This window comes from Natrix helvetica, assembly GCF_964273705.1.
Source record: "Natrix helvetica genome assembly, chromosome: 3".
NCBI classification, from domain to species: domain Eukaryota; kingdom Metazoa; phylum Chordata; class Lepidosauria; order Squamata; family Natricidae; genus Natrix; species Natrix helvetica.
The window spans coordinates 139,367,565-139,390,651 of NC_138549.1; the positions used below are offsets into that span (position 1 = coordinate 139,367,565).

At 42.5% G+C, this 23,087-nt stretch overlaps 1 protein-coding gene across 3 annotated transcripts in view; it reads left to right on the plus strand.

Annotated features, from left to right (window-relative positions):
* Nucleotides 1-19,429, plus strand: part of LOC309388662 (receptor-type tyrosine-protein phosphatase V-like) — a 69,538-nt gene extending 50,109 nt beyond the window's left edge. For 2 of the 3 annotated variants that reach the window (XM_081946173.1, XM_081946171.1), the window contains exons 25-37: nt 392-526; nt 5,314-5,436; nt 5,774-5,934; nt 6,355-6,490; nt 6,990-7,063; nt 7,600-7,687; nt 8,798-8,891; nt 10,087-10,163; nt 12,781-12,915; nt 14,501-14,623; nt 15,487-15,644; nt 16,334-16,472; nt 17,567-19,429. In XM_081946173.1, coding sequence (XP_081802299.1) covers nt 392-526; nt 5,314-5,436; nt 5,774-5,934; nt 6,355-6,490; nt 6,990-7,063; nt 7,600-7,687; nt 8,798-8,891; nt 10,087-10,163; nt 12,781-12,915; nt 14,501-14,623; nt 15,487-15,644; nt 16,334-16,472; nt 17,567-17,626 — 1,503 coding nt within the window. In that variant the 3' untranslated portion in view covers nt 17,627-19,429. The remainder of the gene's footprint in view (nt 1-391; nt 527-5,313; nt 5,437-5,773; nt 5,935-6,354; nt 6,491-6,989; nt 7,064-7,599; nt 7,688-8,797; nt 8,892-10,086; nt 10,164-12,780; nt 12,916-14,500; nt 14,624-15,486; nt 15,645-16,333; nt 16,473-17,566) is intronic. The other variant, XM_081946172.1, reaches the window with a different exon arrangement.
* Nucleotides 19,430-23,087: the final 3,658 nt, after the last annotated feature.

A 23,087-nucleotide genomic window follows, 5' to 3' on the forward strand; every position in this document is an offset into this window, starting at 1 on the left:
GGGTGTCCAAACTTGGGAACTTTAAGACTTGTGGACTTCAACTCCCAGAATTCCCCAGCCAGCTGGCTGGGGAATTCTGGGAGTTGAAGTCCACAAGTCTTAAAGTTCCCAAGTTTGGACACCCCTGACATAGAAGATCAATTGAAGGGGGCTGATTACATCAACTTAAGAATTTAAAAGACTTCCTACGCAAAGTGCACAAAAAAAAATAATAGTGAAATATATCAAACATTCGCTAGTTCATATTCATATTTATATTAAGATTTAAAGTTACAACGGGAAAGAAAGAGAGTCTTCTTTAAGTGGAGGAGACAGAGGATTGTTTTCTAATGTTTCTGTCGCTAATAAAAATACTCAGTTTTATTATTGAAATCTCTTTCTGTTGTTGCAGGGTTATAGCTCCCCACAGGAGTTCATTGCTACCCAGGGGCCTTTGAAAAAAACTCTGGATGATTTTTGGAGACTGGTATGGGAGCAGAACATCTGTACTATTGTGATGTTGACAGTGGGCATGGAGAATGGACGGGTAGGTCTACAGAGGAAATTATTGTTCCTCACTGGCACATCAATGCTTCTCAATAATAAGAGGACCTGAATAAATATGAGGGAGAGAGAGATTTATTTTCATGAATATTGTCAGAATCCTGTTTTTCTAGATCTAACGGAAGGTTAGACTAGACCTTGTATGCAGATACTTAACATATTCCTAAGATTTCTGTTGGATTGTAGCTTTGTGAAATTATGATATTGAGTTAGTTGGGTGAGCAAGTTATTTCAACAGACATTTGTTGTAGAAAAAGCATTTGTTTGAATTACTGTACATTGATGTTACATACTGCAACCGGTCACATAGTATGTTGGGATTTGTAAGTATATTTCTGAGCAATATGTGGTAGATGAGCAAGAGTTTTCATTGCCCAGTTATTTACTTTTGGTCTTATATTATTGTTTCATTTTCAGTCTCTGTAATTCTGACCAGTAAAATATGAATGTCATTGATCTATTAATGTTTCAGATGTAGATTTATGTTAATTGCACTTCATAAGGTGCAACAGGTAGCTGACTCTGATCTCTCATACCCTGTTTTCCATCTGTTTTTAATCGGTGGAATAATCAGCCTATCCCTACTATGTGGTATATACATTACACAAAACATTTTGAGCAAGGACAGCCACCAACAATATGCTTTGGATCATCTGAGGCCTCTGGGAGATCTGGCCAAGGGCCATGGACCGGGCCTGTGACCATGGAGAGGCTGGAACGCTGCCTGGGAGTATGACTATCTGGATACCTGGGCCAAGACTGTCCCCCCCACCCACCAAGGACCCTGAATCTCTGTTCCTGAGCTTATCCCCACCTAGGACCATCTAAGACTACGGAGGGTTTTCACCAACTTTACAGTTAGGGCTATCACCCATCTTTCTACCACTCTTACCATCATCGCCGCATCCGTCTAATCCCATCATTTGGACATCTGCTCCCCCCCCCACTCTTTACTGAAGAATTATCTAGGACATTGCCTCTTACCCCCCACATTGGCTTATGGGACTAATGCCTTCAACCTTCCCCCCATACCGACTTATTCTTACCACCTACAGCACCTTAACCCCTATTGGAACTTTGATAATAATTTATTCGAGGCTAGATTTGCTCCGCCTGCGGGAGGCCCCTCTCTCGCAGGTTTGGCCCTTGGCTCTTTCAAGGGCCCGCCTCGAGGATGGGTTCGTGGACCCCGAGAGGTGCAGGAACCGGAAGCTAAGGGGATTTTTAGTAAAATGTTTTTTATCTTTTTTAGGGGGTTCCAGGGTGGGGGGGAGGGCTATTCAGACCGGGAGGAGAGGCAGTGCCGGACAAATGGGTGAGTCTAGGAAGGACGGGGATGCGGTGGGGGGGGGGGAAGTAAAGATCATTCGAGCAGAGGGTTGTCCTATTACAACGGTCGTGGGGAGGAAGGGATGCGAGGACAGGATAAGATCTCAAGGTCGGTTGGGAGACCGTGGCTGCTGGTTACGCCCGGTCGCTTGTACCAACCCCTGCAGTCTAGGTGGACAGGTGCTACAGAGCCAGGGCCTGCGGCTGATGCTTTGCAATGCAAGGTCTGTTACCAACAAGGCCCCCCTCATTAATGAGTTGATCTCAGAGGGGGAGCTAGACCTTGCGGGGATAACGGAGACCTGGTTGGGCCACGAGGTTGGTTTACCCCTCGTGGAAATGTGCCCACCAGGTTTCCGGGCATTCCATCAGCCCCGGGCCCTGGGTAAGGGTGGTGGGGTGGCGGTGGTTATTCGGGAATGTTTAGAGCCGAGGGAGTTCACTGTCCCTCAGATACCCGGGTGTGAGTCCCTTGGTGTGAACTGGGGCCCAGGGAGGCAGTGGGGCTTGCTGATTGTATACTTGGCTCCTCGCTATGCATCAGCAGCCCTGCCCGAGCTCCTCGAGCTAATCTCAACGACGGCAATTGAGACTCCCAGACTTCTGGTCATGGGGGACTTCAACTTGCCGTCAACGGGAGCGGCTTCTGAGGTGGCTCGGGAGTTCATGGCTTCCATGACGGCCATGGACCTGACCCAATTAGTGCAGGGCCCCACTCACGAAGGGGGCCACACACTGGACCTCATTTTTGTATCTGAGCAGTGGACGAGTGATCTGGGAATAGGGGATTTAGTCATCACGCCCCTGTCATGGTCAGACCACTCATCCCTCCGGCTGGACTTCCCTGGCGCTATCCCCCACCGCGAGGAGGCGGAACCAGACTCTATAAACTGGTACCGCCCCAGGCACCTGATGGAATCGGATAGATTCCAGACGGAGCTTGGGCCAATACCTGTAGCCTTGTCCCGCTCCCGCTCCGAGGACCTAGTGACTGCCTGGAATAGGGCGACGACTGGGGCCTTGGACCAGGTTGCGCCTTTGCGACCTCTCCTGCGGCATCGACCCACCCAGGCTCCTTGGTTCACTGAGGAGCTTAGGGTGATGAAGCGCCACAGGAGACGTCTAGAGAGCAGGTGGAGGTCCTCACGCTCCGAATCTGACCGAACACAGGTAAGAGCCTATTTGCGGACTTACCTTGTGGCAATAAGAGCGGCCAAACGTAGATATTGTGCTGCCCTTATTGCGTCCGCAGATAACCGCCCTGCCGCCCTGTTTCGGGTGACCCGCTCCCTTTTATCACAGGGGGCGCGGGAGACACCCTTACAGGGTAGAGCAGAGGAGTTTGGGGAATATCTTCAGGACAAAATCGATCAGATCCGGAGCGGGTGGACCTCCGTCAGTGGACCAGACGAGCCGCCAACAGCGAGTCTTGAGAGACCATTCTGGGAGGAGTTTGACTCTGTTGCCCCCGAGGATTTGGACAGGTTGCGTGGACGGCTGCGACCCTCCACATGTTTAATGGACCCGTGCCCCTCCTGGCTGGTGCTGGCAGCCTGGGAGGTGACACGAGGCTGGCTCCTGGGCCTGGTGAACGCCTCACTGGGTGAGGGATACTTACCAACCACCTTGAAAGAGACGGTGGTGAGACCCTTGCTCAAGAGGCCTTCGCTCGACCCAATGGAGCTAGCTAATTATTGTCCAGTCTCCAACCTCCCCTTCTTGGCGAAGGTTGTTGAGAATGTGGTGGCGCAGCAATTTCCACAACACCTGGACGAATCCGACTATCTAGACCCACGCCAGTCCGGCTTCCGACCCGGGCACAGCACTGAGATAGCCTTGGTCGCGTTGGTTGATGATCTCTGGAGGGCCAGAGATAGGGGTTGTTCCTCTATCCTGGTCCTATTAGACCTCTCGGCGGCTTTTGATACCATCGACCATGGTATCCTATTGCGCCGGTTGGAGGGGATGGGAGTCGGAGGCACCGTTTTGCGGTGGTTCGGCTCCTACCTCTCCGACCGGAAGCAATGTGTGTTGACAGGGGGGCAGAGGTCGTCTCTGAGGCCACTCACTTGTGGGGTGCCACAGGGGTCGGTCCTCTCGCCCCTCCTGTTCAACGCATATGTGAAGCCGCTGGGTGAGATCATCCGTGGTTTTGGGGTTGAGTACCATCTGTACGCTGATGATACTCAGCTGTACATTTCAACCCCAAACCACCCCAACGAGGCTGTCGAAGTGATGTCCCGGTGTTTGGAAGCCGTCGGGGTCTGGATGGGGGACAACAGACTCAAACTCAACCCCTCCAAGACAGAGTGGCTGTGGGTACCGGCACCTCGGTTCAGCCAGCTGACCCCATCGCTGGCCATAGGGGGCGAACAACTGTCCCCTGTGGAGCGGGCGTGCAATTTGGGCGTCCTCCTTGATGCCCGGCTGTCAATGGAGGACCATGTGGCAGCCGTGGCAAGGGGGGCGTTCCACCAGGTTCGCCTGGTGCACCAATTGCGCCCCCTACTGGACCGGAGTGCCCTGCGCACGGTCACTCATGCGCTGGTGACGTCTCGCCTGGACTACTGCAATGCTCTCTACATGGGGCTTCCCTTGGGACGCATCCGGAGACTGCAGCTAGTTCAGAATGCAGCCACGTGGGTTATTATGGGGAGTACACGTTACTCCCACGTAACACCTCTCCTGCGTGAACTGCACTGGCTACCTGTGGCCTTTCGGGTGCGTTTCAAGGTATTGATCACCATCTTTAAAGCGCTCCATGGCACAGGACCTAGTTATCTGCAGGATCGCATCCTACCACACTCGTCCCTGCGACCTATCCGCTCACACAGGGAGGGGCTCCTCCTGGTGCCGTCCGCTAGGCAATGCCAGCGGGCGACACCTAGGAGTAGGTCCTTCTCTGTGATGGGCCCAACCCTCTGGAACGACCTCCCCCCTGACATTCGAACTACCACCGACCTCCGTTCCTTCCGTCAAAAGTTAAAGACTCACCTATTTCAATCAGCTGGCCTGGCACTTTCTTAGTTTTACCTCCCGGGGATTTATTTTAATTGGGTTTGGGGTTTTAATTGGGATGTTTTTAGGTATTTATTTCTTGTACAGTCTATCTCCCCCTCTAAATGTATTTTAAATGTATTTTATTGTTATGACTGTATTTTATTTGCATTGACTGTACACCGCCCCGAGTCCCTTTTTGGGAGAGGGGGCGGTCTAAAAATCTAAGAAATAAATAAATAAATAAATAAATAAATAAATAAATAAATAAATAAATAAATAAATAAATAAATAAATAAATAAATAAATAAATAAATAAATAAATAAATAAATAAATAAATAAATAAATTTAGTGTTGGCATGGCTATTTTTTACTAACATTGTTTAAACTACTCTTTCTTCTAAACTTTTGAAAATGTGCTAACAGTCCTATTTTTTTTATAGGTATTATGTGAATACTACTGGCCAACAGACATCTCTCCTGTCTCTTCTGGAGAAATTAGCATTCATCTGCTTGCTGAGAATTTTGCTGATGAGTGGACAACACGGGAATTTAAACTGCAGCATGTAAGTGGAAGCCCTGCAAAGCACTCCCAAAACTTCCCAAATCAAAACAGCAAATAAGTTCTGTTAATCATTGTGCTGTGATATTGATACTTAGTAGTAGGGCCTCTTCCTGGATCAGCTTTCTTCATTGCAATAGTTAAAATCCAACAAAATTATCTCACATAGTGCCAGGGCAAGCCTGGTATTCACCTGCAATTTTAACAGTAGGACCTAGTCTGTGATATAACATGTGATAACACAGTCATTTGATTCTGCCAGACTGTTAATTCTCTTTGTTGGCCTAGAGCATTACCTGATCTCTTGTCATAGACATTAACATAGTCCTTTCCTATTACAGAAAGGACTAAATATAGAACGAAGATTGAGTCACTTACACTACACAGCATGGCCTAATCATGGTATTCCTGAGTCTACCATCTCCATGATTGCTTTCATAGAGCTGGTACGAGCACATATGCAGAGTGTAAATGAATGTGGACCTATCCTGGTACATGGTAGGTAAGTTGCAATCAACTGCCATGAATGCTCTCTCCCTTTTTTTCTTTTTAGAATATTTCGGTTAAAAACAAGAACTAAATTTCCAAAATCTCCTTCAAAGACATCCTTGTTCAATAAAGAGATGTGTTTCTTTACTTATTGATCTTCATCCCCCAGAAATGTTAAGTATAACTCTTGGCTATGAAAATACTGCCCATGCTAAAAAAAAAACCAAAGGAATGCTTTTTAACCATGGCGATGAGAAGGTCTCAATTACAAGAACTGTATTACATCTTCCTCATCTTCTGAAGGAAGAGGAGTTACTTCTTGTCCAGTTCCCTTGTATGTTGGATTTTGAAAGAATGGTGGTGAGGATGGGTAAAATGAACCAAAACGTGAAACTTTTCACTGAGAGAATCCCTGGTTTTCCTTCTATTGCAGTGCAGGAGTGGGTCGCACCGGTACCTTCGTTGCCCTTGATCGGCTCCTACAGCAATTAAAGCATGAGAAGCTGGTTGATATCTTCAATACTGTTTACAGTCTTCGAATGAATCGACATTGTATGATAGAGACACTGGTGAGAAAATCTGAACTTCTCTCTTAGCTCTGCAACTATCCACATACAGTTTTCTTCCCTTTTTGTGTGGCTGTTTGCGGCCCCTGAGATGGTGCTAAAGATCAGTTGCAAAACTGTGTCCTGCCAATTTTCAGCAGGAAAGTAATTGAATTATTGTAAGAGATCAGATACATGTTTCAGATGTTATAAGAAGCAGGTATTTCAAAATGAGGGCTCAGTAGGAAATTGTGCTACATAGAAAATGTGAGAAGATATGGTGTGCGAGATCCTATCAAATCTAGAGATCATTCACAGTATCACCAACTGGATTACAGTCTTTCAAACTTGTCCTGCTTATCTTTGTCTCCTACTTAAATCCCCAGGGTTAAACTTTTCTGTAGTTTTGATAATCCACACGGGGGATGAAAAAAACTCTCAGTTTTGCACCTCAGTAACATTAAATGTAGCATTTCTATTTCAAAATGTGCTGTGTAGATAAACCCTATGTTCTGCTTCCCAGGGGCAATACATTTTCCTGCATAGCTGCATCCTAGAGAAGATCTCTGAAGATCCACTCATTGGCCTGTCAGAGATGTAAGTTTCTTTCCACACATACAATCCCTTGTTAGGTCCCCCAACATATCTATCATTCTTAGCCTAATAGTGCTTACCCTACAAAAATGATCAACCATGAAAACTTTCTTATGTCTCATCTTCAAGCAGATCAGCATTCTATTGTGCCCGATCAGAGTTTGTACATGTATAAGGCTAAGGGGAACAAATCTGGGGACTTTTATTTCACATTGAGAAGAACCTTTGGAAATCAGATATCCATGCATGTACTAATAGGAAATATTTTTGCCTTGCCCTGCATTACAATAACATCAGCTTCCTTTCAGAACAATTATAGAATTATCCACTTTTATTCTTAATCTTCATTAGTACTTTGCCCAGCATACTGATGTCTGCTCTGTGTCTACAGTACATACAGTACAATATGATGTCTACAGTAATATCAACCAACAATACAGGATATTTATAGGTGCTGATTTTTCTGTGTAAAATAGTCAGCTATGATGTTAAATTACTGCAATCAGCAACTAAGTAAACTTGTTTATTGTCTTTTCAAGCTCCCATCCAGTCTCTCTCAAAAGTTTTGTTCAGCACCATGCAAAAAACTCTTCTCAGTCCAATGCTGGCTTCCTAAAGGAATATGAGGTAAGATTTTGGCATTAGGATGTTGAGTTTAGGAAAATTCTTCCTGGGTATAAATCCATAGCAGAGGCCAAAGTTCGATAACAACATGACTAGACAGGGCTGAGAAGTACTTTTCTGAAGTCATTAGAACTCCAGTTAACCAGTGTCTAAAGTACTGGGTTAAATGAAGCCTCAGTATTTAATGCAGTTTTCTATATTTACTTTCCTACCCTGTTTCCCCCAAAATAAGACCTCCCCGAATAATAAGCCCAATTGGACTTTTGAGCGCATGTGCTAAAATAAGGCTTCCCCCGAAAATAAGCCTTCCCTAAAAATATTGCAATATGGCAGCAGCCATGAGGTGACCACACTTGCACCTCAAAAATAATAAGACCTCCCTGAAAATAAGGCCAAGTGCTTATTTTGGGAGTCAAAAGAAAATAAGACCCTGTCTTATTTTCGGGAAAACATGGTATGTTGTTCCATGTATTTTTTCAAGTAGAGTTTTTCTCCCTCAACAGTTTTTGTTTAAAACATAAGGTGTTGAATGCACAAAAGCTGCGCATTCCAATCTATATGACCTTTATTGTTGTTGTTTGTTATAAATTATAGGCTGCCCAACTCCCAGTGACTTACAGACATTTGGCTATATGTTTGGAAATACTGAGGAGCATAGTTAATGTATTGATCCTTCCCATACCCGCAGGGACAGGATTTTGCCATGCTCTTTGTGAATAAAAAGAATGTCAATTAAGCCAGGGCTGAGCTTGTTGATCAGAAAGGTCGGAAGTTTGGCGGTTTGAACCCCTACCGCCATGTAACAGAGTGAGCTCCTGTTACTTGTCCCAGCTTCAGCCAACCTAGCAGTTCGAAAGCATGTAAAAATGCAAGTATAAAAAATAGGAATCACCTTTGGTGGTAAAGTAACAGCGTTCCATGTGCCTTCGGCATTTAGTCATGCCAACCACATGACCATGGAGGCATCTTCGGACAGCCCTGGCTCTTCAGCTTTGAAACAGAGATGAGCACCACCCCTAGAGCTGGAAATGACTAGCACATATGTGCAAGGGGAACCTTTACCTAGCAATTTTCTATTCTTAAGTTTTCCTTTTCTGCTGCATTTGTCTTCAGCAGATGCTCTTGGAAGTTGCAAAAGAGGAAATAAATTCTGCCATACCACCCTCTGTCAATCAGCAAATCAACCTTAGCTCCAGCAAGATACCATGTGAGTGATAGAGTTTTGTAGCCAATAAAAACATGTCTTAGATGTTTGCTTAAGGAGAATAAAGGACTCATCCACATAGCCACTCAGCTGTGATTTCCTATGGAGCCAGAGTCCAATCATAGGGAAGTAAATCATATCAGCATAAATCGTGCTGTCCCCACAGCATGTCTTTCATATGCATCCGAATTGGGATCATGCTGAGCTGCTGCCCTATAACCTTTCCATATGACGCAATAAGGGCAGTAATATAAAGTTTTCTCTGATTGAAATTTGCCATTAATTTCATAAGCTGATGTTTGATGGGGTGCTTATAAGGTCTGGACTTTCCAATCACTATTTTTGTTTTACTATTTGTTCCTTAAAGAACTTTTGCCCCTGTCAACCTAGCAACTATTAAATGGTGGGACACTTTGTCTTTCTTAATTACAGTATATCCATTGTCTGGATTTATGCAGCTGCGATTGGTTAAGGCAGATTGGAAAGTTTGAGGGATCAATGTACTGATCCCTGTGTCAAATTAAAAATATTTCTCTATAATATCCCCAGATCAGGATAGCCCAAATACCCAAGCTATTCAATCTTGGTAGGATTGAATCAGAGACAGTTTCTCTTGCCCAGCCTCTGGGTGATGGAACTCTTAACCATTCCAAGATCAAAAAATATAATTGAATATCACAGCATACTGGTAATGCCGAAACCCAAACCTGTTGATAACCTTGGCCAATTGCCCTATAAATATTGAAAAAAGGGGGGGGGGGTATAACTGTGTGGTACCCCACAAAGGGGGAGCCTAGGGCACAACCCATCTCCAAATAACACTGATTAGAACCAAGGGAAGAAAGAAGGTAAAAGATGCCCCCATTCCCCAACCCACAGAAGTATCTCAGAAGGATATCATGCTCAATAGTATGATAGTCCAGCAATTTGTAGGAAGTCATTACTTTAGTTGTGGCTCTCCCAGAGGTTAGGCTTTCTCAGAAAAAAAAAGTTACAGCCTAAGCAAAATCCTTGACAGAAAAAGGCTAATTGCTCTGAGACGTGTAGAGTCCCTAGCAAGAACTATAACAAAAGAGCTAAATTAACTAGGCTTGAGATAAAAGAGATGTGATGATAAGCGTAGTGCTGTATGCACTCAACTGAACATTATACACAACATCTTCCAACCATTGTCCTTCACACTAAGTCTGTTTTGCAGATGATCGCTCTAAAGTGAAGTTTTTACCACTGGATCGAGATCCATTCTCAGATCTTGCACATGTCTGGTTTATCCCTGTGAGTCCACTATACTTTATATTCTCTTCTTTCTGCTTTCTGTTATTGCAAAAGTATTTCTTTGCTGCTTGTTTTATTTATAAAAGGAATAATTCACATGCATATTAATTTTTCTATATTGCTTCTATTAATCTAAAAGACATAGATTAATATATAGTTTAAAAATCCCATTCTTGCCCCTATGTAGTGTGTGTGTGTCTTCCCCAGTGGTGGGTTCCCATTTTTTTACTACCAGTTTGCTTGTGCACGTGCGATGCTTCTGCGCATGCGCAGAAGTGTTCGGGTGGACGGAGTCTCCTGCCACTGACACTTCTGGTTCGCCCGATCCAGGCCAAACTGGAAGCAACCCACCTCTGGTCTTCCCCAATCTTGGGTACTCTAACTGGGGCCGGGAGTTTGAAGGTTCTGCGCAGTATCTTACTTGTTCCTCTTCTGGACAGAGAGCTCTGGTGTTGTACGTGGGGTCCATTGGAGCCACTCTTCCACCTTAGGAGTCACAGCCACAAGTGATCTTACCACCACTAGGACCACTTTGGCCTTATTGTCTGTCTGTGCATACACACACACACACACACACACACACACACACACACTGTAAAAAGGTATTGTCACAGGATGTAAGGTGTTCCAAGTAAAGTTGCCTTTTGCAATTATTATTATTACACAATAATTCTTGTCAAGGCGGGAACAGATAATGGATTATGCAGAAAATCTTAGCTCAATATGTCTATTAATAACGAAGATACTGATGAAGAAAATTCAATTTTAAAGCATGCAAATTAACATAAAACAGGAATCATTTGCAAATGCTTCTGAGGGCATATTTAGAAATCCAAAGTGTCTTGATAATCTAGAGTAAATCTGTCAGATTGGATCTAGAGACTTGAGCCAAAACAGGTCTAAAAATATATTAATGTATAAACTGTAAGAGGTAAGGATATCCAACATATCTCACAAGATACTATTTTTTGCTAAATTGTTAAATGCCACTGTCAGCATTCTAAATATCATCCAAACTTAAATCAGAGTCCAAGGCAGAACTTTCCTCAAACTTCCAATTTATTAAGAGAGACATGTTGACACATCTGTGGAAATCCGAATCTGAGCTTCCTGGGTTTCCCCACCCAGTTCAAAGTTAATGATCTTGCCCCCACACACACCCACATGTCCATCACATGGTTGAATCTTCCACTGCCACGCTGGCAGTTCCACCCATCCAGTTCCGGTCAAGCTCAGAGGTGCAGAGACAAAGAATGACCTTGGCTTTCTAGAAAGGATTTTTCTTTTATTTTGACAACACATTCTACTCCTTACTATTCTCCCTCCCAATTCCCCACTAATGAAACAGCATAGTAAAATATTAGAGTGTGTCGCAGGCCAAAGATCCAGCAAGGAATATGACTGCAGGCCTGACAGCCACTTTAGTTGCATTGGTAGAAATTTACTCAAAGCAAAAGAACGTTCAGCATTAGATTTAGATTTAGGTTTAGGTTTATTGGACTTATATGCCGCCCTTCTCCCAAAGGACTCAGGGTGGCGCACAACATAAAAACACATATTACAAAAGTTAAAAGAAAGATTAAGTAGACTATCAAAAAAAACCAATAGACATTTACAATGAGATTTAGAAATTAAATTAAAATTAATAATTTATTTTATTCAGGCCAGGCCAGCTTGCTGGAAAAGCCAACTTTTTAGGGCATGCTGGAAGGACCGGAGGTCGGGAATTATGCGAAGCTCTGGGGGCAGCTCATTCCAAAGGGAAGGCGCTCCCACAGAGAAGGCTCTCCCCCTGGGGGTCGCCAGCCGACACTGCCTGGCCGACAGCACCCTGAGGAAGCCAACTCTGTGGGATCGTACTGGACAGTGGGAGGCTACCGGTGGCAGTAGGTGGTCTCGCAAGTACCCTAGGCCTAAGTCATGGAGCGCTTTAAACATAATATTTAATACCTTGAATCGCACCCGGAAAACAACCAGCAACCAGTGTAGGCCACCTAAAAGGGGTGTAACATGGAAGCACCTAGGTACCCCCATGATAACCCGCGTGGCCACATTCTGGATCAGTTGGACCCTCCGGGTGCTCTTCAAGGGCAGCCCTATGCATTACAATAGTCAGGCGAGAAAGGACGAGGATGTGAGTGACTGTGCACAGGGCATCCTGATCCAGGAAGGGGCGCAACCGGGGTACCAGGTGAACCTAGTAAAAGCCCCCCCTGGTCACGGCTGTCAGGTGTAGTACCGTACAATAATTTATGGATTAAGTGGGGAAAACTGAATGCCGAATACATAGAGCCTTATCCTTCTGTATTCCCAGTTGCCGACACATCCTGCCCAACCATAAGGCTACTTATATTGGAGGCAGAAGATTTTGTTTCTAGTACTAGTTTCAGCAACTTCTGGCATTTAAAACTCAATTGTGTAACTCATCTGTACTTTTATAATAGCATGTTAAAACGTAGATCAGACTTAGATGAGGTTTACCTTGTTTTCCCAATATTAGACCAAACCTGCCTAATGTCATTTGCTTCCATAATTTTTTGCATTTGTTTTTTGCAAGCAAATTATATAAACAAAATTCTTGTGTTGTTAATTAGTTTATGTCTTTTTAATATGACAGGGCTGCAATTCAGCCAAGGACTATATTGCTATAGAAGGACCTGACAAGCTGGCCCTGGAGGAGTTCTGGGGATTAATCTGGGAACGTGGTGTCCACACTATCATCACTTTGCTACCCAGGCAGATGAATAGTCCGGTAAGATAGTCATCATATAAGTTCACAGAAGCCTAAAGAGGGGCCATTCTGGGATAATGGTGTTAAATGATTCAGCAATGCAGAATAATATGAGAGGTTTATACTTAAGATTGATGGAAATGCTACTAAGATAATGACATAAGAGTCATTCTTCCATGAAAGTGGGAAGTGTGATGTTCCTTCATGAAGAAGGCCAAAAGCTTGAGACATTCCTGTATAGGTAATACCATCCTTCTTAGTTATGACTCATGAGAAAAAATCCTGCTCACAGTCACTCATGACTTAGTCACCTCCTGCCTAAATAACACCAAAGCTGCCTTTTAAAAGCACTTGGAAGCTGCTACAGCTGTTTCAGAATGCAGTGACCTGGTTTGTGATGGTATATCTCAGTGCTCTGGGAACTGCAGTGGCTGTCAGACAACTTTGGATGCAATTTAGTTGTCACCTTCAAGACCAATATGGTTTTTGGTTATTTGTGCAAGCATCTCCATTATTTATCTGCCCATATGAGCCAATTGGGGACATGTGACTCAGTGGCTAAGACGGTGAGCTTGTCGATCAGAAAGGTCAGCAGTTCGAATCCCTAGTGCTGTGTAACGGAATGAGCTCCCATTACCTGTCCCGGCTTCTGCCAACCTAGCAGTATGAAAGCACGTAAAAATGCAAGTAGAAAAATAGGAACCACCTTTGGTGGGAAGGTAACAGCGCTCCGTGCATCTTCGACATTTAGTCATGCCAGCCACATGACCACAGAGACATCTTTGGACAGCGCTGGCTCTTCGGCTTTGAAACGGAGATGAACACCGCCCCCTAGAGTCGGGAATTACTAGCATGCATGTGAAGGGGAACCTTTACCTTTACCTTTTATGAGCCAATTGAATAGCGCCAACTCCTTCTATAAGTCCTTTCTATATGACGATACCACCAGATATTACTTCAGAAATAGGCATTTTCCATTGCACTCCCACACTGGAATTCCTTCTCTACAGAGATCTAGTCTGTTCCATCCCTTCTGGCTTCCAGGAGAGCACTTAAGGCCTGACTGTTCCAAACCGTGATTCAACTGGGAAAATCCATGACTTTGTATATTTCCTCTTTTTTGTATTATGCTGATGTTGTATTTATTTTATAAGAGGGCTTGTTTATTTTTCTTTAAGGACAAAGACAGGTTTTTTTCCCTTTTTAAAAAATATTAGCTGCCTCAAATTGGCAACATGCAAATTATATCACTAAATAACTATCCCTGCTGCCATGTTTAGGAGTCCTTCTGTAGGACCTCCAGTAGGGTGAAGACTGCCTTGTTTATTAGCAATAACAAAAGGACACCTATTTGTTTTAAATGAATGGGGATGGGTTTTGAATGAGCTCTGCCAAAATATTCATGTGAGAAGCATTACTTCAGTAACAACCAACGACAATCATTTGGCTGTGTACTCCAGTGTTATGAATTTTATGTGGGGAATAGGAAGTTGATTGTATGGATCTTTTCTTGACTCAAAAGACTTTGAATAACCAGCAATAACTATGCTATTAGTCCTACTGGAAACACAGATTTGTAACTGCTGTACCCCCTTTCCCCCCATAGGCTCCAGATAAGTCATGCTGGCCATCGGAGGGTGAACCTGTCTGCACAGAGATGCTCACCATACAGCAAGGGCCTGAAAAGATCATTTCAGGATGGCCTTGTGTTCAGCTCAGACTAAAATATGTACGTGAGTTGGTCAGTGGACTGTTGTGGAAACATGAACCCCAATGCACAGAGATGGCTTGCTGGCACAGCACGTGGATGATTAAATGAGCTTGACTAGAGATGCTTGTGAACTAAGTAAAATTCAGAAACTGAAGATGTCAACTTCCCTCTTTTTCAGTTTGTGGCTCATGGTGGTAGATGGACCTTTTTTATTTATTCTTCAGATAGCACTTTATTGTCCTGGAATTGCCAGTCAATGCAAAGCTAGGAAGATAATGTGGGAGATGTTATATTTTCTTTGGAGGAACTCAAGTGTTGTTGTTTTTTCTTGGAGGAATTAAATGGATCTGCTCCGTGATTAGAAGCTAATTACTATGTTTTAAGTGAAGAACACCCCTTCGCCAAAATCCTTTCTGGATTTGCGGTTCTTTTTATTGTTTTTACATGCTCATATTCTTGAAATTTGGTTTTATTGTATGTGACTTATATATTTATCTTGTGAATATATATGCATACGCACGCACACATACACATATATGTGTGTGTATGTATGTGTACACACACACACACACACACACCAGACAGAACTATAAGTTCTGATTATGTTTAATGCTGGTTGGAGATAGGGAGGTAGAAGCCCCGTTGTTTCCATGTGAAGTGAAAGCAAATGGAATCCTGTAGAGTTAGTTCAACTCCTGTTTGCTGTTTCTGATTCTCCTTATGGTAGAAGATGAACATGCACTGTCTTGATTTCTTTGCTTTTAAACTCACAGTGTGCTTATAGCTTACTCCTCCTCAATTGTACCTAAGCTTCTGAGTTACACTGAATTTTTAATTCGTGTACTGTGCTTACACTGATGATGTCCTCATTGCTTTGTCAGGAGAAAAAGGCAAAGGAAAGAGTGTTGCAACAGTTCCGATTTCCTTTGGGGGAAGGAGAAGAGTTGCCAGATCCTGAGGTTCTGGTGGGTTTTCTCACTGTGGTCAGACAGCTAGTGCCATACCGGAAGAGGACCAGCCCTTTAGTTCTGCATTGCAGGTAAGAGCCCAAATCCCATCCTGGGTCAAGGGTATCTTTCTTGGGTATCAGTCTTGGATTGGTAAATACTAAATACTCCCTGTTGTCTAGATTGGATGTCAGTATACAACAATTAAGGATGCGGTGGCTCAGTGACTTAGCGCCACGTAATGGAATGAGCTCCCGTTACTTGTCCTAGCTTCTGCCAACCTAGCAGTTCAAAAGCATATAAAAATGCAAGTAGAAAAATAGGGACCACCTTTGGTGGGGAGGTAACAGCGTTGCATGCGCCTTCGGTGTTTAGTTATGTTGGCCACATGACCATGGAGACGTCTTTGGACAGCGCTGGCTGTTCGGCTTTGAAACGGAGATGAACACCACCCCCTAGAGTCAGGAATTACTAGCACGCATGTGCAGGGGGAACTTCTATGTTAGATACCAGAAACATTGGTAATGGTTTACACCAAGGTCCTCTGTTCCAGCGGGAACAGAGATTCAATCTGATTGGTCGAAGGGTCTGACAGCTCCCTATAAAAGGGCTGCTGTCAGACTGAACCTTCGCTGGATTGTACATTGTTGACTTGTGCTAATAAAGAGCTGTTTGTTACTCTGAAGCCTGAGTGTGCCTTCATTCACCCGACCTAACACTTTACCTTTACCTTATATAATAGTTATAAGTCAACCCCTACTAATTCTTACTTCTTTCCCAGTTCGGGAGGTGTAGGCCAGATGGGCATACTCATTGCCTTAGATACTCTGCTGCAGCAGATGAAAGGAGAAAAAAATGTGGATGTGTACGGTGTTGTTTTGAGGCTGGTGAGGAGCTGTTGTCTCATGACACCATCATTGGTAAGTAAAGCAGAGAGCTGGATCTAGACTCATCCTGATTGCTATGCCCTTAAAGCCTGTCCCTGCACAGGCCACTGTCCCCTTAACTGTGCAGATATCTTTTCTGATGACCAAATATGTTTGTTTTGAAATAAAGCTAAAAGAAGCAAAAATGTATCAGATGTGCTCCAGAACATTCTTATCAGGAACATTTGAGATGCATTTTTGGCTTGTTCATCACCATGGCAGGAACAGGCCATTGTTTTAGGTTAGCCTTACCCAATTGATGCTTCCAGATATATTAGACTACACTCCAGCCATTGGTGGTTCATGTCCTTTCCACATGCAATGCAGAAAGAAATATGCAGTCTGGAGATGAATTGCAGCTTCTCAAATCAAAATGTTGCAGTTAGAACTAGGAAAATATATGGACCATACTGTGAATAAAACACAACCTTTTTATTGTGAAGACAAGACAAATGCCTATTTATTGTATTTAATGATATGTTGTAAAGACTTTCAGTCATGTATTTTCAAATGCCACTTCATTATATTTATGCACTACTTCCTTGAGCTTCTACAAGAGTAAATCTTTCAGGGAGTTGAAAGACAATATTGTGCCACCAGAGGGTGTTGCATACAACCTGTTCCCAGACTGAAACTTAAAATATGGATGTAAAATATGTACTGCATAGATTTTATACTTAACTCTGTGATACTTATGCAAGTTTATTTAATCAAAGAACTCCCTGGCTCTGCCTTGTAGAATACAACAAGGAGGAGATAAGAGCAGAAATGACCATTAGTTTAGCCTTGGAAACGTTCACATATGTAGCAAAGTGGTCAGTCTGTGGTTGATTTGGTTTTTTTCCCCTGCAACCATAAAACAGTAGCAGATGCTGATAATATATGAAGCTCTTCATGCTACATTAGCACTTCTAGCGTGAACCTGTATTTCCTAGTGTGGTGTGGGGCAGCCTTCAGTAATATTCTTCTCCCTCCCTCCACTAGTATCAATACAATTTTTTTAAAAAAAAATCTTGCTTATCTGCATTATCTCATGTATTATGTGTTTCTCTCTCTTTCTCTCTCTCTCCCCACCCTCATTCCTCTAGGATAAATATATTTATCTATATGAATGCATTCGTGATGTCATCACCCAGAAACAAGTTTAGGCTCTGGTTTCTGCTCCTGGTTAGATGATGGATAGAACTTCAGTGTGCAGCAGAATTGTGGACATAGACTGAACTGGTGCTTCCCTGTGCTGAGATGAGCAGCTACCCCAGGGCTCTGACCTTGATCTGTGCAGAAGGTTAAATCATGAGTCTGTAAAAATGCTGGCTGTGATGTTCCACTCTTCCAGTTGGAGAAAGATAATTTCTGCTGACAGCAGACTTCTGTTCCTCAAGACAGGGTTGTGCATGCCATAACAACTCATTCTTCATTCTGGATACACCGTTTGCTGAGGGCAGGGGGGGGGGATAGAAAAATCACCACCTGAGCCTTCCCAGGTTTTGTTCAGTTCTTAAAAATACTATGAAACATGTTTTTGGATATGGATAGAGTTGGTAGGTACAAGATGTTTCATGATGTCATTGTACAAATTTACAATAAGTACATTTCAGATAATAACGGCTTTGTGACAAAAACAAAGCTGGAAAAGTTGCAAGAAAGGGTAATGGAATAAAGATCCAGTGATTCTCCTTTCTCTCTCTCTCTCTCTCTCTCTCTCTCTCTCTCTCTCTCTCTCTCTCTCCCTCTCTCCCTCCCTCCCTCCCTCCCTCCCTCCCTCCCTCTCTCTCTCTCTCTCTTACATTTCTGATGTTGCATGTTGGATCCCCAACAGAGCTACCCAGTTACGGCAGTTAAGTCCATCATACGGAATGGCATCATCACCCCCCCCCCCTTATTTTGACATTTTCCAATACAAATAGGCTGAGTAAAATACCTTATTGTTAACTGGCATATTAACAGTAGGATAATCCCAAATCAGTGATTTATCTTCTTTCCACATTCCACAACCAAATTATGCAGAAAGATTATTTTGCATATACATATAAAATTATTCATATTTTTTTAAAAACCAGCCTAAGTCTGCCTCTCTTACAAACAGAAAGAGATAAAAGTATTTTAAAGATATGTGTTGTGTAATGTAACACTGGAGGTAAATAAAAAATGAATTAAAAGTTTACCAGATGAATTTTGGTAAAGACGTTCTCAAAAAGATTATCTTATAGAGAATATGAATAATTTACCTAATTTGGTATGAAAGAGATTTGTTTCAGTTGCATAAATTCTTATTTAATGCAGAATAGGTTCCTTGAAAGGTTAAAATTACAGAATGGTCTGGAAAAGATAATGCCAACTACACAAACACCATCTTGCCTTATTTTGAATTTTCCCAAAATTTATGCCTAGCTATTGTTGCAGATAAGGCAAGTTTTCCTAAATTCCTTAATCCATACACGGAACCAGCTAGAAAAAAACAACTCATATTGCAAATTTATAGTTTCCTCTGTTTCTCTTGAGTTCCACTCTTAACTCTGGATTCCTGAATCTCACTTGGTTCCACTTCGAAGTGTGTAACAAAGAAAATGTGATAACAACTGCAGTAGTAAGCTTTTGAGACACAGCTTGAAAGTTGGGGTATTCCTCTCGTAAGTTCTGATCGGTGATCCTATTATTTACATGAAAGTAACTCATTGTACTAAACTTAATTTAATTATTGAAATTAATATTCACAGGATTCCATGACAGGCTTTTCTTATCCTAAAGCATTGCTTGAGAAATTTATTTTGAGTTTCATGAAATCCAGTTTTGCTTTTCTTTGACTTACCCCTAATTTCATTTCTTAAAGTTGTAACTTTAATTTTGAAATGGGATTGAACTATCCATTGGGAGAAGTGCATTTTTACAGATAGGTATGAGTTACCCCAATTTCCTGGGGAAAATTGTTTTATAATAATAAATTATTCTACGAAAAATGAAATATTTTGCATTCAGTTTTGTCTACTTCCTTCACTGACATTTATGTTAAGAAAAAGAAATTATACTTTGCAATGTGCATGGTGTTTCACTAAAAGACAAAGTTATGGTCAAATTTATCATTAGTAGTCTTATTCCAAAGAGCAAAGAAAAGATAGTCAGTGAGCTTTAGAAACAATAAATTCATAAATCTAAGAAATGTAGGCTAGCACAAACCAGTAATCACTATATACTATATCTGCCTTGAATGGTTCAGCAGCTAAATTGACAGTGTATTTGTAGATCATAGCTTTGGTGGACCATACTTTCTACAGCAACTTTTTCCAGTTCAAGCTGTGGATTTTGAGTACTCATTTGAGATCTTCTGGGATTGTCAATTTGGAAAAGGATGCCTGGAGTTTACAATCTTAAAAATAGATATAGTAAAACAATAGGAGAGAGATAGGAGGAGGAGGAGGTAGGGTTGAACAGCAGTATTCTTTCAGCTATATGTAATTCAGCTTAGATCAAATGTAGATAGTTTTTGTCTTATGACTCAGTGACCATTTGAAATCATGGATCTCCCAATGAATCCAGTTCCAAAGTTCTGACAACAAAACCCCATCTCTATGGCCATATGACAGCATTTTATGACAGTTTTCTCTCCCCAAAACAACATTTACTTCTGGTTTTTAGCAAAACTGGCCTATAGTAAACAATTGGTTTACTTAACAACCACTGTAAAAAAAGATGGTAAAATTGGTTAGTCACGGCAACCTGTATTTAGGCAAGAAAAAATAATGCACACGTATAGAATAGGTGGTACCTGGCTCAATAGTAGTACCTGTGAGAGGGGTCTCTTTGTTCTGGTGGATAAGCACTTAAAAATGAGCCACCAGTGTGCTGCAGCTGCCAAAAAAGCACTTGAAGTATTAATACCACCTTATAATGCTTTGGTAAGACCACACTTGAAATATTGTATCCATTTTGTTTGCACCAATATAAAAAAAAGATGTTGAGACTCTAGAACAGAGGTGTCAAACTGGCATCCCGTGGGCCAGATGTGTCGTGCAGGTCATGCCCACCCCAGCTCCACAAAAGGAAAAAAAACATTGCGAAACATCACGTGACATGACGAGTTAGACACCCGTGCTCTAGAAAGAGTGCAGAGAAGAGCAACAAGGAAGATTAGGGGATTGGAGGCTAAAACATGAAAAGAACAGTTGTTGAATTGGATATGTCTAGTTCCGTGATGGTGAACCTATGGCACATGTGCCAGAGGTGGCACGCAACACCCTCTCTGATGGCATGCGAGCTGTCACCCCAGTTCAGCTCTCCCTTGCATGTGCACATGCCACCCGCTGGCCAGCTGGTCTTTGTGTGTCTGCCGTGCATGCGTGGGGGTGTCAGGCGGGCATGTGGAGGGGCGGTGCGCGTGTGGGGTCATGCACGCATGCACAGGGATGGGGTGTGCAGGGGGTCATGCACATATGCATGGGGGCAGGGCACATGCATGGGGGGTGCATTGCATTTTGGGGGTTCTGGCATGTGCTTGTGCGCGCACTCACACACTTTGGGCACTCCAACCAAACAAGGTTAACTATCACTGGTCTAGTTTAATGAAAAGGATCACTAGGGATGACATGCTATATAAGGGGTTGCCACAAAGAAGAGGGAGAACCTATTCTCCAAAGGACCTGAATGCAGGATGAGAAGCAATGGATGGTAACTCATCAAGGAGAGAACCAACCTAGAACTAAGAATTTTCCTGACAGAGCAATTAATCAGTGGAACAACAAGTTTTAAAGAAGATATTGGACAACTATTTGTCTGAAATGGTACAGAATTTTCTGCCTGAGCAAGGGGTTGGACTAGAAGACCTCCAAGGTCCCTTCTAACTTTGTTTTGCTGTCATAACTTGCAACAATAATAGGCAGGCTTCGTTACTGTTATAAGTCGACTATTGTAAGTAGTCTTTCCAAACCTGCACTTGAGATATTGATTAACTGATTGATCATGTGCCATCAAATCAATGTTGATTGTTAACAACTGCATAGCTAAACCTCCAGAATGAGCATTCAAGATAAATTGGATTATAATTTATTGTCTCAAGAGGTGGAAGCATGTAACTGATCATTCTGCGCTCAAAAGGTAAGGTGAGTTATATCTGTATATCTCTTCAATTAATGGGAAATCAAGAAAATATCTTGGATAAAAGGAACAGCAAACTACTACTTACTGTTGTTAAGAAAACAGTTAAGCCTGAGTTTAACAAAACAGACTATTTTTTTTTTCCTCCCGATAGGATCATAATCGGCAAATATTGAGGGAACACATTACAGAAGAGTACCAGGCGGTATTTTGACTAGAGAGGAAATTGCTGTTGACTGCCTGGAAAAACTTTTGAGAGAGATTTGGAGCAAGGTCACATTAGCATTCTCAAAAGCATAAGAGGTTTAAGAGTAGGCAAATGGTAGAATCGAATGGGAAGTAGGAAAAGTATAAAACTTAAGAGATTTAAAGATTGACTCTCTGATACAATTCTGAGACATTCTAAACATCCTAATCTAGTCATGTAAATTGATTTTGGAAATGAAACTGAAAATAGCAGAACATTTCCTGTAAATTTCTTTAAATTGTAAATTTCTTATGCATCTTCTAAATCAGTCTGCTACCTGATTACACCCCACATTTTTCAGTATATTGTATGGCTAGCATATTTTCAAAATGTGGTACAATGTAGTCATCAGAATGAAAATATTGAAAAACCTGAACAACTGAAGTGCAAGACAGATGAGCCAGCTGATGGAAAAAATTAATGATCTAGCATTTGTGTAGTTGACTTTCTTTATTTTTAAACATTATTTTATATGCAGTAATTCTTTTATTGTCCAACTTCACATATCTCAAATCTTAGTGCTCCATTTGATTAGGAGAGAATAGTGGGGTGTATATATTGAGCTATGCCATGATTTTTTTTTAAGATTTACAATTTGTTTCTGTTAATTAAATCACAATTAAGTCCAATTATCACAATTAAACCCAAACAAGCAAACTATACTAAGGCTTTTATGCAGCGTGAGAACTCAGTCAGTCAACCAACTCCTTGGAAAGTTCCTAATGAAAAGCGCAATTTGTCTTAGTGACACCTTCAGGCCACAGAACTCGTTTTGGAGAAGGCACCTTGCAATCTATGATCAAGAATGTACCACGGGGGCATATCTATCAAGAGTATACACCATGCTTCCCTGCTACCGCCACCAGACACACACCTTAGCTTCTGGGGAAGGTTTGCAGACAGAGCAGGTGGGCGGAAGACTCGCTGCTCAGAGTGAGTCTTAGATTTCTGGCTTTGCTGGGTTTCATTCCTGGAGAATGGCCTTAAGAAAAGGAGGCCCTGAAATGGAGATCAAAGCTAGGGAGTTTGCTCTAAGCAAGTAACAAAGGCCCCAGATAGTGTCTGGCTCCCAGGAGCATCACAATTAAAGAGAAAGGAAGAAAAGACAAGAAGCAATTGAAGTCTACAATGGGAAAGGCACAAGCAACCTGAGCTGGGGGGGGGGGGGGGTTGCCAGGAAATGGGAGATAGAATTGCTCTTAAAGGAGTTTGGCAATGTTCAGCCTTTCCCTCTCTCTCTAGCCTATATTTACAGCTCCCGTCCTGGCCTTGCA